This window comes from Tachypleus tridentatus, chromosome 8, assembly GCF_004210375.1.
Source record: "Tachypleus tridentatus isolate NWPU-2018 chromosome 8, ASM421037v1, whole genome shotgun sequence".
In the NCBI taxonomy this organism is placed as follows: Eukaryota; Metazoa; Arthropoda; class Merostomata; order Xiphosura; family Limulidae; genus Tachypleus; species Tachypleus tridentatus.
This window is the reverse complement of record NC_134832.1, coordinates 42,744,217-42,757,107: the sequence shown is the minus strand read 5'-3', so window position 1 is coordinate 42,757,107 and position 12,891 is coordinate 42,744,217. Positions and strand designations below refer to the sequence as shown.

At 30.7% G+C, this 12,891-nt stretch overlaps 1 protein-coding gene across 1 annotated transcript in view; it reads right to left on the bottom strand.

Moving 5' to 3' along the window:
- Window positions 1–3,619: 3,619 nt before the first annotated feature.
- Uba3 (Ubiquitin-like activating enzyme 3) overlaps window positions 3,620–12,891 on the bottom strand; it is a 48,984-nt gene continuing 39,712 nt past the window's right edge. Inside the window, exons 12-15 of the mRNA XM_076448578.1 lie at window positions 9,738–9,819; window positions 9,447–9,547; window positions 6,642–6,760; window positions 3,620–4,529 (exon numbers count right to left, since the gene is read on the bottom strand). Coding sequence (XP_076304693.1) covers window positions 4,426–4,529; window positions 6,642–6,760; window positions 9,447–9,547; window positions 9,738–9,819 — 406 coding nt within the window. The 3' untranslated portion in view covers window positions 3,620–4,425. The remainder of the gene's footprint in view (window positions 4,530–6,641; window positions 6,761–9,446; window positions 9,548–9,737; window positions 9,820–12,891) is intronic.

The window sequence follows — 12,891 nt, the reverse complement described above, 5'->3', positions numbered from 1 at the left end:
CGGTAAAAGAATCCGTAACTAACTATACCCATATATTTGCATTACTGTATATATCAGTACTACTAAAAAGTAAGGTTTTGACACTAAATGCCCATATATTTAAAGATGGTTAGTAAAAGCGATTTACATTTTGACACTTGGAACTCTTCTCTGTTCCAACAGCCGTTAGTTGAACTTGTTAAATGGTCAGTAATCAGTAGAGAGACCTCACTATTTTCTATTGTGTATAAGAAATGTTATTGTTGGTAATAGTGTTTTAGAGTTGGCACCAACCTTCATTTTATTCTTTGTAAAATATTTACTTATTCTTGTACTTTTTTAATGTTTTTAAACATATCCCATTTTAGCTGTTTTGATTTTATTTTGAGACATCTCCAAATTTCACTAGTTACATAATTCGTTTATTGTAGATGTTATGCTTTCGGCTGGACTTCACTGAGCATGACTATCACAGTAATTGTAGTTGGTTCTTTTGAGTTTTAAACTTTTGAAATAATGTCATTTCCAGAAGCCTGGTTTATAGTGTTTGTCATTAATGAGGTTGTAATCTATTAATTAGATTTTGTTGAATTTTATGCAAAGCTACGTCATAGATTAGAGGGAAGGAAGCTAGTATCATCATCTATCACTTGAAATTCTCTGTATCAAATCTCCAGTGGCATAGCAGAATGTCTGTGGACTTAGAACAATAGAATCCGGGTTTGGGTAACTGTGGTGGACAGAGCACAGATAACCCATTGTGTAGCTTTGCGTTTTAATTACGAACAACCAATTTTTTACTAACAAATAATGAGATTGGCCATCACATCGTAAGCCCCCATGGCTGAAAGGACAAGCGTGTTTGATGGTGGGGTTTGATCCTGTGACCCACACATCATTATACAAGCTCCCCAACTACCATTAATTTATTGGAAAGAGAATTATCATGTCTCTAGGCTCTTTCTATCTTTTCAATGATCAGACATATCCTTCTAATCAGCAAATTCTTTCTGTTGGTTGCTAACCAAACAGCACGTTTTTCTGATTGGAGTTGACTCAGCTAAAAGAGGTGACCCCATGGGTTTGTAAATGCTTTAAGATAAAAAGCTGGAAAAAGAAAAGTGATAGAATACAGCCTACAATTTTTTGTTTGTGACTTACTGTAAACTTATGATTCTTTTATTTTACATTTTAAGTGTGTTGTCTTTAGTTATTTCTTCTCTGTTCTTACATTTGTTTTATAAAAATAATGTCTAGAACCTCCGTGTTTTTCTGATACTGTTGTAATATGTATTCACCAATAGCCATATTCTTGGACCTCCTATTATTACAAACTCTATTTTAGAGCTTATTAGATAAGTTTAGAAATGAGAATTCTAATTAATTGAAATTATATAAACATAAATGTACCTGTGAATTGCATTTAAATATAAAATAATAACTTAACACTACAAAAATAGTGTTAATTAAAAATAAATACTTTTATTATTGAACAGAATAGAATATTGGTAATTGGAATCTAGTAAATTCAAAATATTCATTCTTAATTTAAATAGAGATCAATGTGTGTGTTTATTATTTCATTTAACTGGATTATTTTCTGACTGATTGGATACCTAGTATTCCCCTGAATGGTATTTATGAATTTTCTATAGTCTTAGTTTTTATATCACTTTACAAGTTCAATTTATTATGCGAGGACTCAGTGACCAATTAGTAGACAAGTACAGAACATGCAGCAAGAACATTTGACATTAAGAGTGAATGATTTGCATGTCAAATGAATGAAGAGAAAAATAGCTAAAAATGTACTAAATTTCAGTTTCTTCATATAGAGATTGAGAACCTTATATTAAAATGATTCTGGCACCTAATCACATTGCTACATTTAGTCATGTTCTATCTGACAACCACACATCATGAAAATAGCTATGTAGCATAATTTTCTTTCTAAATGCTTCATGTCTAAAGCATACATATCTTCCTCTTCTACTTTTCACAATATCTTACGTGCAAGAATGATGGTTCTCTAGCACCCATTTGAACAACCCAGTTGTTGCACAAAAACCCATAGTTGCTGTATCCAGAACCTTCACTAGCAAGGCTTTGAATGGAATAAAATGAATCTTTCATTTTTCAGCAACATAAAGTATACAATAGTTGAATGGATCTGTCATAGAAACAGCTTGTGTGACATATGTCACTTTACCAGAGGTAGATCACTCTTGATGTGTTGTATGCTGCAGGATGTGAATATTTTTTTGCTATTGACTTTTGTGTTTATAAGTTCTCATTCATTACAAGACATTGTACTTTGCTCGTTACGGCTGGCATACAGATTTTTGTGAGCCTCTTCTGGATGGTCTTAATGTTTCAAGTTGACTCATATTTTCTTTGTTTCCCAAAGCCATTTAACACAAGGGATATCCTCATCATGGTGATTCTAAATCCCCAACTTGCACACATGTTTATGATCTGCATTAGAAAGGGCTGTCACATATTCTTTTCAAAGCAATTAATATGTGATGTTATCACATTATCTACAAAATACCAAATAATGTTTGCTATTCTGCTACAACTTAATATCAACTGTGGTTGTCTTGGAAACTGCTGATATGCATGCTAAAAATTGTTTTAAAATAAGATATTCAACCATCTGCAAATACATATTCTTTGTGTGTGTGTGTGTGTGTACATATATATAATAAAAAGTTATTTGAAAAACCAATGTATACAAAGTGCACCATTTTCTGTTAATCAACTTTCTACTAACCTTTCATTAGCAGCTAAGATGATCATGAGAACTGTCCAGAAAACTGAGCCATTCATTTCACTACTCTTTTCAAAATATTTAGGTTAGAAACACCCTAAAATTCATTACTGTGCCAGAATTTACCACAAAGTGTACTTTATATGACATTTCTTGAGATTACTGCAGATTTCTGATAAAAGTTGTATCAAGAAAATGTTTTATAGAAATGTACAATCAAGAGATTCCTCAATCTTCTGCACCCTAACCAACAGACATAAATGGCTTGGCAAACATTTACAAGTTAGAAAATCACATGCACTGTATTAGTTCACAGAAATTTACCTGTACAAAGCTACATAAAACAGTCCAATCTAAGTTGTATATAGACATACCTCCAATTAAAGACCATTTCCATTTTATTTTGGAAGCAAACATCAATTCTCACCTTGAACTCTGGTTTATTATGGTGTTTTTCTGTGTGTATTTATATTCTAGTTTTATGTAATGCATTATATACATGGTTCACTTTATACAATGTTTATAAAAGTAATAATTCTATTATTTAAACTTCCAGAAAGATAATTTGTACAAAAAGTATAAAATTAAATTACTAGGTAATATTTTTTAGTGCAGAAAAGGGTTTAACTATAAGTATTATGTGAAAATGGTAATTTAGTTTCATAATTTTGTTACTGGTGTTCTGATTTGTCTGACCTATTTCAAAGTGTCTTCATATGCTTATGTTTTTATACCCTTGTGTTAATAAAGGTGTAAAATCGAAAAGAAATGTTTGCATGTTTAGCAAATCTCGTACTTAAAATTGCATCCTTTGGTAACACTTAAAGAGAACATGCTCTGGAAAAAAATGTATCATTTACCATACATATCTTAAAGGATAAAAATCTTTATTATATTACTGCACATGCACACTTTTCTTAAAGCTCATATTTTATTTTTGCTAGAGGAATGTTCCACATCTCTGCAAGGATAGATTTCTGCACAATTTCTGTACATGACAAAACGTATACAAAAATAATATTCAACTCAGAAAAATTAAAAATTAAGCCTTCCAACAACAAAAGTAGTAGCAAAAACAGTTTTTAATAAATATGCTAGGACAAGAAAGTCATGAATTCTTACAGTGATGTGGCTGTAATTAAAAGTGATTTAGCAGCTTATCACTCTCTTGAACAAGAAATCGTCTATCTGTAATTACTGTTACTATAATGCCTTGATATCATACAACATTTCTTGAAATTTCTGGAACAATGAGAATTTGATGTTAATTCTCTTAAAGATCTTAAAAAAACAAAATTGATGGTGCTGATATTTAACAGTTTCATATTTTTAACCACTAAAAGTGAGTAAAAGAAACTGCTGAAATAGGTACAAAATATTTGTCAAAATTAATCATGTGAACTAATAATTTCTAGAATCACAAACTATGTATTTTAAGTTATAGTTAATTTGAGTGCAACATTTTGATAAACTATTGGTGTGGAATATATCATTAAGATCTTTGTTGGCGAACTTTGAAAAAAGGATCTTTTTTTTTTATTCACTACAAAGTTGGGATTCATAATAACAACCGGGATTTTACTGTAGCAAAGTTCACATGCAATAAAGTTGCAAATTTACAGAACATTATAGAATTAATGACTTTCACTAATTGGCCTTCATAGAAAACTTCTACGTCAGTCATCATTCATGGTTACTATAAGCTTCAGTTTGAATATTATAGATGTAGGGTTTGTTATGTCAGCCACAACCAGCTCTTGACCGTCTACCAACTCCAGTTCTAAAAATGGATGAGTAATAATACGTTACATATTTTGCAACATCAGACTTCAGTAAAAATGTTCATATGTTAAGTATAAAAGTTTTTGGTTTCCAAATAGAAAATTTTATTTAATAACTCAGTTTTTCACACATTTCATTGCTCACAAATTCAAGGGATTTCATTCCATCATTTATGGATAAAAAAGAAATTGAGAAACTAAAACTGATTTACAAGAAATGGCTGGTTGATAATGGTAAAACTAACAGCTAGTATTTGTTAAAAGTATAGTAATGATAAACAAAATGAAGAAATACATATTGAGCTATTAAAGTATGTTACCATTAGTTTCAAAAACTGTGAAATAACTGAGCTTTTACATATTCTCTTCTATTTTAAGAAGAAGAGATATTATCAACATTCCTGACCTTGAGTATTTTATGAAAAATATTGGAATACATCTGAATCATGTCAATATTACTCCCTTAATGGTAAGCAAAAGGAGTAGAAGAATCAGGACCAAATAAGGCCTTCCTCACAACATTAATATTTTCTGGACTGGAAGGGTGTCAATGGTATCCTTTTTTCTTAAGTTTTTGAAGTGGGGATAATGAACCAAACTTTATGAAACTTTTGAACACACTTTATAAATACTACTTACTTTTTGCTTGAAAAAAAGAAGAAAAAGAAATGATAGTTTATTAGCAAATTTAAACCTATACTTTGTGATATCTAGAAAAATAAAATAAAACAGCAGATTTGTTTTTCAGATAAGGCTCCTCAGAGCTGTGCAAAAAATGAAAGTTGTAGTCTCTTTTAAAATCTTTTTGCAAATATCTCTAAATATACATTAGAAAATCACAAAATTCTAACCTAAATTATTTTTGAATTGAAAGTCCTGAAGTAGAATTAAACTTATTTTGTTTTGCTACATTTTGAAATCAATATGCACGCAGAACCTGACAAGATTAAAGGAGGTCAAAGACCAGATATGCAAGTCTGTTTCATTTCCAATAGACCAATACACAGTGGATAAGATTTGAGAGTTACTAACATTAATACAATTTTCAAAGTGGGGTGAAAAGAGTCATCTTGGAAATTATAGACTAGTTTTTCTTATTTATGTAATGGGAAAAATGTTAGATAGTCTAATAATTTGGACCACACATTTAATATAGAATAGATGGAAACTCACTCAATAGCATGAATGAAAAAAATTGTTCTGGCATAGTGGTGAATAAATCATTCAAGCCATTGAAGCAATACTCTGTTCCTAACAGTAAAGTTAATATAAATACACCTTAAAATTCTAACAATCCAAAAGAGGTAATAATATCCATAGAAATCACCTGGAATACTGTGTATGGTTTTGGTCTCCGTATCTGAGAAAGGATATTGTCTTATTGGAAAAGGCTTAAAAAAGAGCTAACAGTAGAATGGTTACCTTACGGACATAGGTTAGGACCTCTTATAAAAAGTGATCACATTGAAGTTCATACAACTATTTAGGGACTGATAGGATAAAAACCTGATTTGCTTCTATTGTAGTTACATAATAATGTGACAAGAGGACATAAATGTAAGTTTGGAAAAAGTAAGAGATAGTCTAGATGATTGACTCATAGAATAAGTTTCCATTAGTAATGGTAGAGGTTGACCTTTTGAAGAAAAATATGAATTCCTGAAAAACATATGGTGTGTTTAAATATATCTCTCAAGAGTGTGAAAGGATGGCCTTGAAGGACCAAATAATCCCTTGTTGTTTGAATATTATGGTAACAAAATAATGGTCCAGAATTAAGATAGAGGGCCATTAGGTTTAAATTGATATCAAACATAACTGCATGGTTTTTTTCTACATAACCACATTTTCTAAAGTGAATATGTAAAATTAAAACGAGTCAAATGATTTTCAAAATATATTATTTGGCCCATTTAGATTTTGCTGGAAATATTTTCCTTATGAAATCCAGTAGCAGTAGTATCATTACTATAATATGATAAAATTTACAAATATTTCAATAGGAATGCAGTTGGAGATGTATGATGAGTAAGCTTAAAAAATTACAAAACAGTATCATATGAACAGAAAGTTTAACACAGTTTCTACATATGTTTTCATTACAATCTCACCTTGTAATGTTGTTTTCAGGTTGGGTCTTGTTCTTTCTTCAATTGAAGGGACTGTTGGCATATACAAGGTTTTGTTCTTTCCATTAATGTAAGTTGTAATTCCTGGCGACTTCATTTGACTATAACAATATTTATCACTTAGGTCAAAATTTACAAATCTTACAAATTACATAAAGATGTTAATTTATTAAAATGAATTTCTAAAAACATTATCTGTTAATATTGAGTGTCAGTAAGTAGGCATCTTATTTTTTATTATAATTTATGTATTGAAACTGTGTGTGAATTTCCCTATGTAGCTTTTCATAGATAAGATATTTATTACAAAAAGCATCATATTCTACAGTGAAATATAATTTATATGGTATGTATCCAACATACATAGAAACCAAATAAAGTATATTAGTTTGATTCAGGTACCTTTTAGTTTTAACTGGTTAACTGCTGATAAAAGCTCAGTCATTCTGAATGACCAAGTAACCATAAAAGTAATCCTAATGTAACTTTTAATGTTGTAAGTGTATTTTCATAAACATTAGCAAGCTTTTTGAAACATTAAAATCTTTTGAACATAAAAATAAATAAATCAGATTTTAAAAATTAGTTTTACTAAAGATTTGCCTGCAATTATAAGGAGAGAGAGAGAGAGTGACTCAAATTCTGACTATTTCATGTGAAATGTGATTTTCAAAATAAGATTATAAACTTTCCTCTTACAGTTTTCAAATGTTATTTGCATAAGCTCCAAAAATCCTAAGTGAATATCAAGTGTTTTTAGTAAAACATTAAATATTATCTGTTATTTTCTATACCCAAACACAACATGGATTTAGTCAATTTGACAAACACTGTAACCACCACAAAAAGTACAAAATAAATCTAAATAATTGTTTTCTTTCTAGAATGACTGCATGCTGTAAGAAAATAAAAATATCTTATCTATCAGCTTAAGGCTCATAACAATTTGCAATCTGTCATTATTTAATTTATTTGTTTTTTGCTCTTTTAACAATATCTAATTAACATTCCTGAGATACAAGCTGCAAGTTAAAAGGTTAACACTTAGTTCAAGTTACAGTATTGAATAATATAATACATGAGATTCTTGTGAGCATACCCTATGGAGAATTTTAAAAATTACTTTTTCATTATTTAACCTAATATGTTTTAAGTTTTACCATTTTATTTACTTTTAAAACAATTATTACAGAATATTTATAAAAAAGAAATTTAGTACTCACATTCAGTGTTTCTTTTTTTGCTGTTGGCTCACCATTAACATTCACGGTTATTTTTTGTAAAGATAGTACTTAAGTGATTTTCTTATTTCAAATATGCTCTTAAAAACATAAAATAACAACATACGCAAAAATAAACAATGTCCTACGACCATTATAGTTCAACTGACTTCCTAACTAAGACACAAGTGCAGAGATGCCAACCATGTCAAATGACTGAGCGTAAGGATTGTAGACAGAGTCCTTTTAGATTTGTCAGAAACAAGACAATCTGGTGAATGAGGCCTCTTTCTTCTATCTTGTGAACGACTGCATTGGTGTTTCTATGCCGCTTAGAAAACGAGAAATACCCATCTACGTGAGTGCTGATTGGCTGACAAGCACTGATGATGTAACTATGGATTCCCCCACGTACCCAGTATGGAGAAGCACCACACTCAAACTATTGATAGATGTCGGAGATACAAATATTTTTTATTATTTCAAGCACAAACATGATTATTGCAAGTAGCCACTTGGACTATGTCTTTGATTTATTCTCAAAATTTATTTGTATCTCACTAGAAATTTTCTTTTCACCCCTTTCAAGCCCTGGGGGAACAATTTATCACTTTATTGTATAGGCCTATATAATATATAATAATTTGGGAGTTGCAACAAGTCATACTATTTGTCTGTATGAGCATATAGTCGTAACGATTACCCTCAAATTGTAATGGTTGGCATCTCTGCAAGTTCTTTAAAATAACTAATTGCTCAAGTTAAACTGTGCAACAGTAACTTTCATTTAAGAAGTTAGAACTTTTTCATTCTGTTGGTTATAAATGATGCAATAGTAAAATTCAGAGACAGTTATTGGTAACTTGTGAAAGAAAGGATGTGATAGAAGAATGTAGTAAGTCTAACTTTCAGGTTTATATTTCTGTAAAAAAAGATTGAGGGTACAAAAATTAGGCTTAGCCTTAGATATAACTATACCATAATGAGTAATTTATATTGTACTCTGTACAACACAGAGGGGTGATGAAAAGAAATATAATAAGGCAAGTTGGAGCAAACAAATGTCAGGTTACACAGACGAGGGAACATTGAATATTTATTTAAACATTTGCTTTATTAAGTACATTTTAATTCCAAGTTTATTTTTATATATCGACAAAAAAGCAGCTTAATTAAATTTTTTAATGTAATTACATAAAAAAATTATGCTGTGTACACTTTGATCTACTTGTACCTAGAAAGTTAACACTTCATGGTAAGGTTACTGTAGGAATGATGACATCCAGAACTATGTTGATTAGTAAGATAATAAGTAAGCTACAAGTTCTAATAGAGAAACTTTTAACAAATTTCATTTTATTTATCAGCTACTTTACATGCAAGGTTAATCACTTCCATATTAAACTATTAATTGCTTTTATTAGATTTCATGTCCACAAAATAATAATCCAGTCAAGACTGATTATCCTTTACAGTAAACATAAGTATAGACTAGAGAGTTATTAGGGAAATACACTTCTGTCATTAGGTTATATATACATATTTTATAGAACACTGTCAAACTTACTATTCTGGAGCTTGAGTTAGGTGGTCAATAACATCTTGTAGTTTAGCCTTATTTGAAAACTCCATGAAGTGTACAGTCTGACTACAGCTGAGGCAGTTCTCCTGAATCAAATAATATAAAATTAGAAAGGTGCTAAAAATGTGGTACATATCTTGTTCCACAAAAATCATTTGTACAAAGTATTTTCTGTAAAATGCTATTCAACTAAACAGAATTCAAAATAAAATAATAGTTTATATTCATCAGGGTAAAATCACAATTATTTTAAAAATGAAGAGTGAAACCAGTTACTTTTTTCTCAGCTTCAAAAGTGTATGTGTAAAGCCCATCTGTGTCATTAAATACCATATAATTGTTCAGGGGATTGCAGCAACTGAAATGAAAAATGAAAAGAATTGTTTCAGTCAACAACTTAATCATACATATCTATGAGACCAATTTTTGATTCACTTTGTCATATGCAGTTATTTCAACATCATGTGTACAAAATGTGAAGACAAACCTCTAAAAATTTACATTTACTATGAAGTCAAAATGTTATACAACTAAAACTTCTACGCTAATGTTGCAATGGCACTATACTGCTAGTTCACAAATAACACATCATACCATCTCAGCATTCGTTTGATGTTAATCCAGCAGTGAAACAACTTAAAATCCAAATAATTATTTGTTGCCACATCAGAAGTTGTAAATCACAGCATCTAAATGATCACTAGGTGTCAGTCTATGGGCAGTATGTCCCAAAACCTTGATGTTCCCACTACTGGGTTCAGTAGATGTGGATCAAAACATATAGTGATATTCTATCAGTTGTATATCACAATACTTAAATACTCACAGTTGTATGTTAGAGCACAATCTTGGTCACCTAATGATATTCTAACTGTCATAAATCACAGTATGAGCATTCACCTACAACTAGTTCATGAGTTATGCACTACAGGGCTTAAAATAAGTATTTCTTTCACACAAGTTGATTCAGACTAAATCTAACTGCTCTAGCCTTCAGGATACTAACGTTGTTGGTTGCAGCTGCATTTAGCACTATACAACAGTCTTACAGCCCTAGCAGTTGTAGAAACAGGCAACAACTTCTCATGTAAAGGTCAGATGCCTTGCAGAAAGTAGGAGGAAGTTCATTTACTGATCTTACCAGTGGCTTTCTGACTGTATACTATCCTACCGTTTCCCCATATTTTACATTTCTTAGCAAAACTATACAGTATTTTGTTTAGAATTTTCCAGCTTGAATGTTAACAATGACTTTTCCACCTCATTTGTGAAGATGAGGGTGATATCCAGTAGATTTGTTATAAATTTGATACAGTGACACCATGGGTTTGGACTAGCAATATACTGTCAATAACAATATCTGATTGACTGTCTTCAATGAATTAATTGTGCTATTTCTAAAAACATGTACCATTTTTCAGTTATTTTGATTGTGAATTAAAGTAACTACAAAACTTGTACATTTAGTATTAGAGTAGTTTACTTTAGCAAGGCCTTTTATCAAATGATTTGGGTGCTCATTTTTCTTCTTTTTAAATAATTATGATTTCAAAATTTCTCTATACTTTTCTTTAGCATTGTAAAAAAGACGTTAAAACGATGTTCCACATCTGTACATCATATTCAAATAATTTTAGTTTAAAAGCAGTAGGAGGGATGCAACAGGATCTCGTACAAAAATATACAGATATTTTTTTCACTCAAAAGGGAAATACTTAAGCAAACATTCTAAATAATATATAGTTGTTACTTAAAATATCATATAATCTATTATAGTTTTCTGTGAATTTTAAAGTTTTTACCATTTTAGAATGAACTTCAAAGAAGTGTTCACCTATGAAATACTACAAACATTTTTTGAGTTACTTTCATTTTTCCAACAATACTGTTAATTCAAATTCTGAATGCCCTTAATGCAATGCAGTTTATTGGGATTTGCAATTTTCTCATAAGCTCATAAACCTTCCTCTTCTGCCATAAGCAAAACTTCTTTGTTTGCAGTCATGATGATACATTTCTACAAGTTGTAGGTAGTGCATAAAATTTATTTTGGAGGTAAGTTTAAATTAATTGTAAATCTAAAATAGTAAAATACAAATCAGGTGTACCTATGGAACACTAAAAGCTGTTATATCAACAATGATAAAGAAGGACAAAACAGGAGAGTGTCCTGAGGGTCACTGGTTTGTCAAAAGTAAGGCTTTCATACAAAAAGATAAAAGCACTGACCAAGATAAATGAATTACATGGTCAAACAAAGTTTGAGTAGAACCTACAACAAAAGCACATCCCCATACTCAGTGCCAGATCAAGACGATCATAGGGCCTAGGCACCTTCTGTTCGTAGGCCCTGCCAGCAGTTTTAGTTAAACCAAAGTTAGAAAAATTATAGATTTCTTAAAGTACACACCACCATAGCTGTGTAAATGCTGTATGAATTAACAACTTTATCAATAATATACTAATGCCCTGTAATATATTGAATTCTAGTGTGAAATAAAGTATGGAATAAAAAAGCCTTTTTAGTGAAATATATTCATGTGGATGTGAGTACAGAAACTAATATGCATAGACAAAAATATATCGTATATCTTAAAGATGTAATAGTTTTTACATAGACACAGTTTTTGGCACCGTGCCTAATAAATACTCCAGTCCTACCCATACTTACTGCAGCTACAAAATACATAGAAAATAGGTGTCTTGTCCCTTAAGATGTGAATGCTACACACATGTACAAGTGAAGATAGGGATGGCACACACTGAGACATCATCAGTCACCAGGTACCATCCTCTGTCCTCATACAGAAGGCACTGAGCACCAATGTAGAGAGTGGAATTTTATCTAGAACAAATCATAGGTATATGTGATATGACAATTCTGATTAGACAAATTAATACACAGAGTCTCACACAATAAGGTAAGACCATGAATTATTATTATTTTTTTTTTTACATAATTAAAAAAATTCTCAACTTCAGATATAGTGTGTCAAAGCCAAACCAAAAGGAAGAGCCATAAACTGATAAATCACTCCACCATGTGAAAAGGAAGGTTTTGATTTAAAATCCAATCATTCTTTACCTTAGACACATATCGAATTATAATAAGGGGTTCTTGAGTGGTACAGAAATACCCAGGTTTCCATACACAGTATAGGGGTGAATCCATATGATAAATAAATAAGTAACAGAGAAGAACTCACCTTCTAGTGATTCCACCTAGCCAACGGAATTCTAAAGCTGAAAAGAAAGAACTGACTTAAGTGAAATTACAATAATGTACGGATTTGTCCACATGTTAGCCTGACAGACATCCCTTATACGATACTAAGGTTTGAATGTCAAACAATCTTCATAATTATAATGCAGTGGGAGTAAAAAAGTTGGATAGGTGTGATAAATAAGTTTGGCTACTCTTTTCTGATTT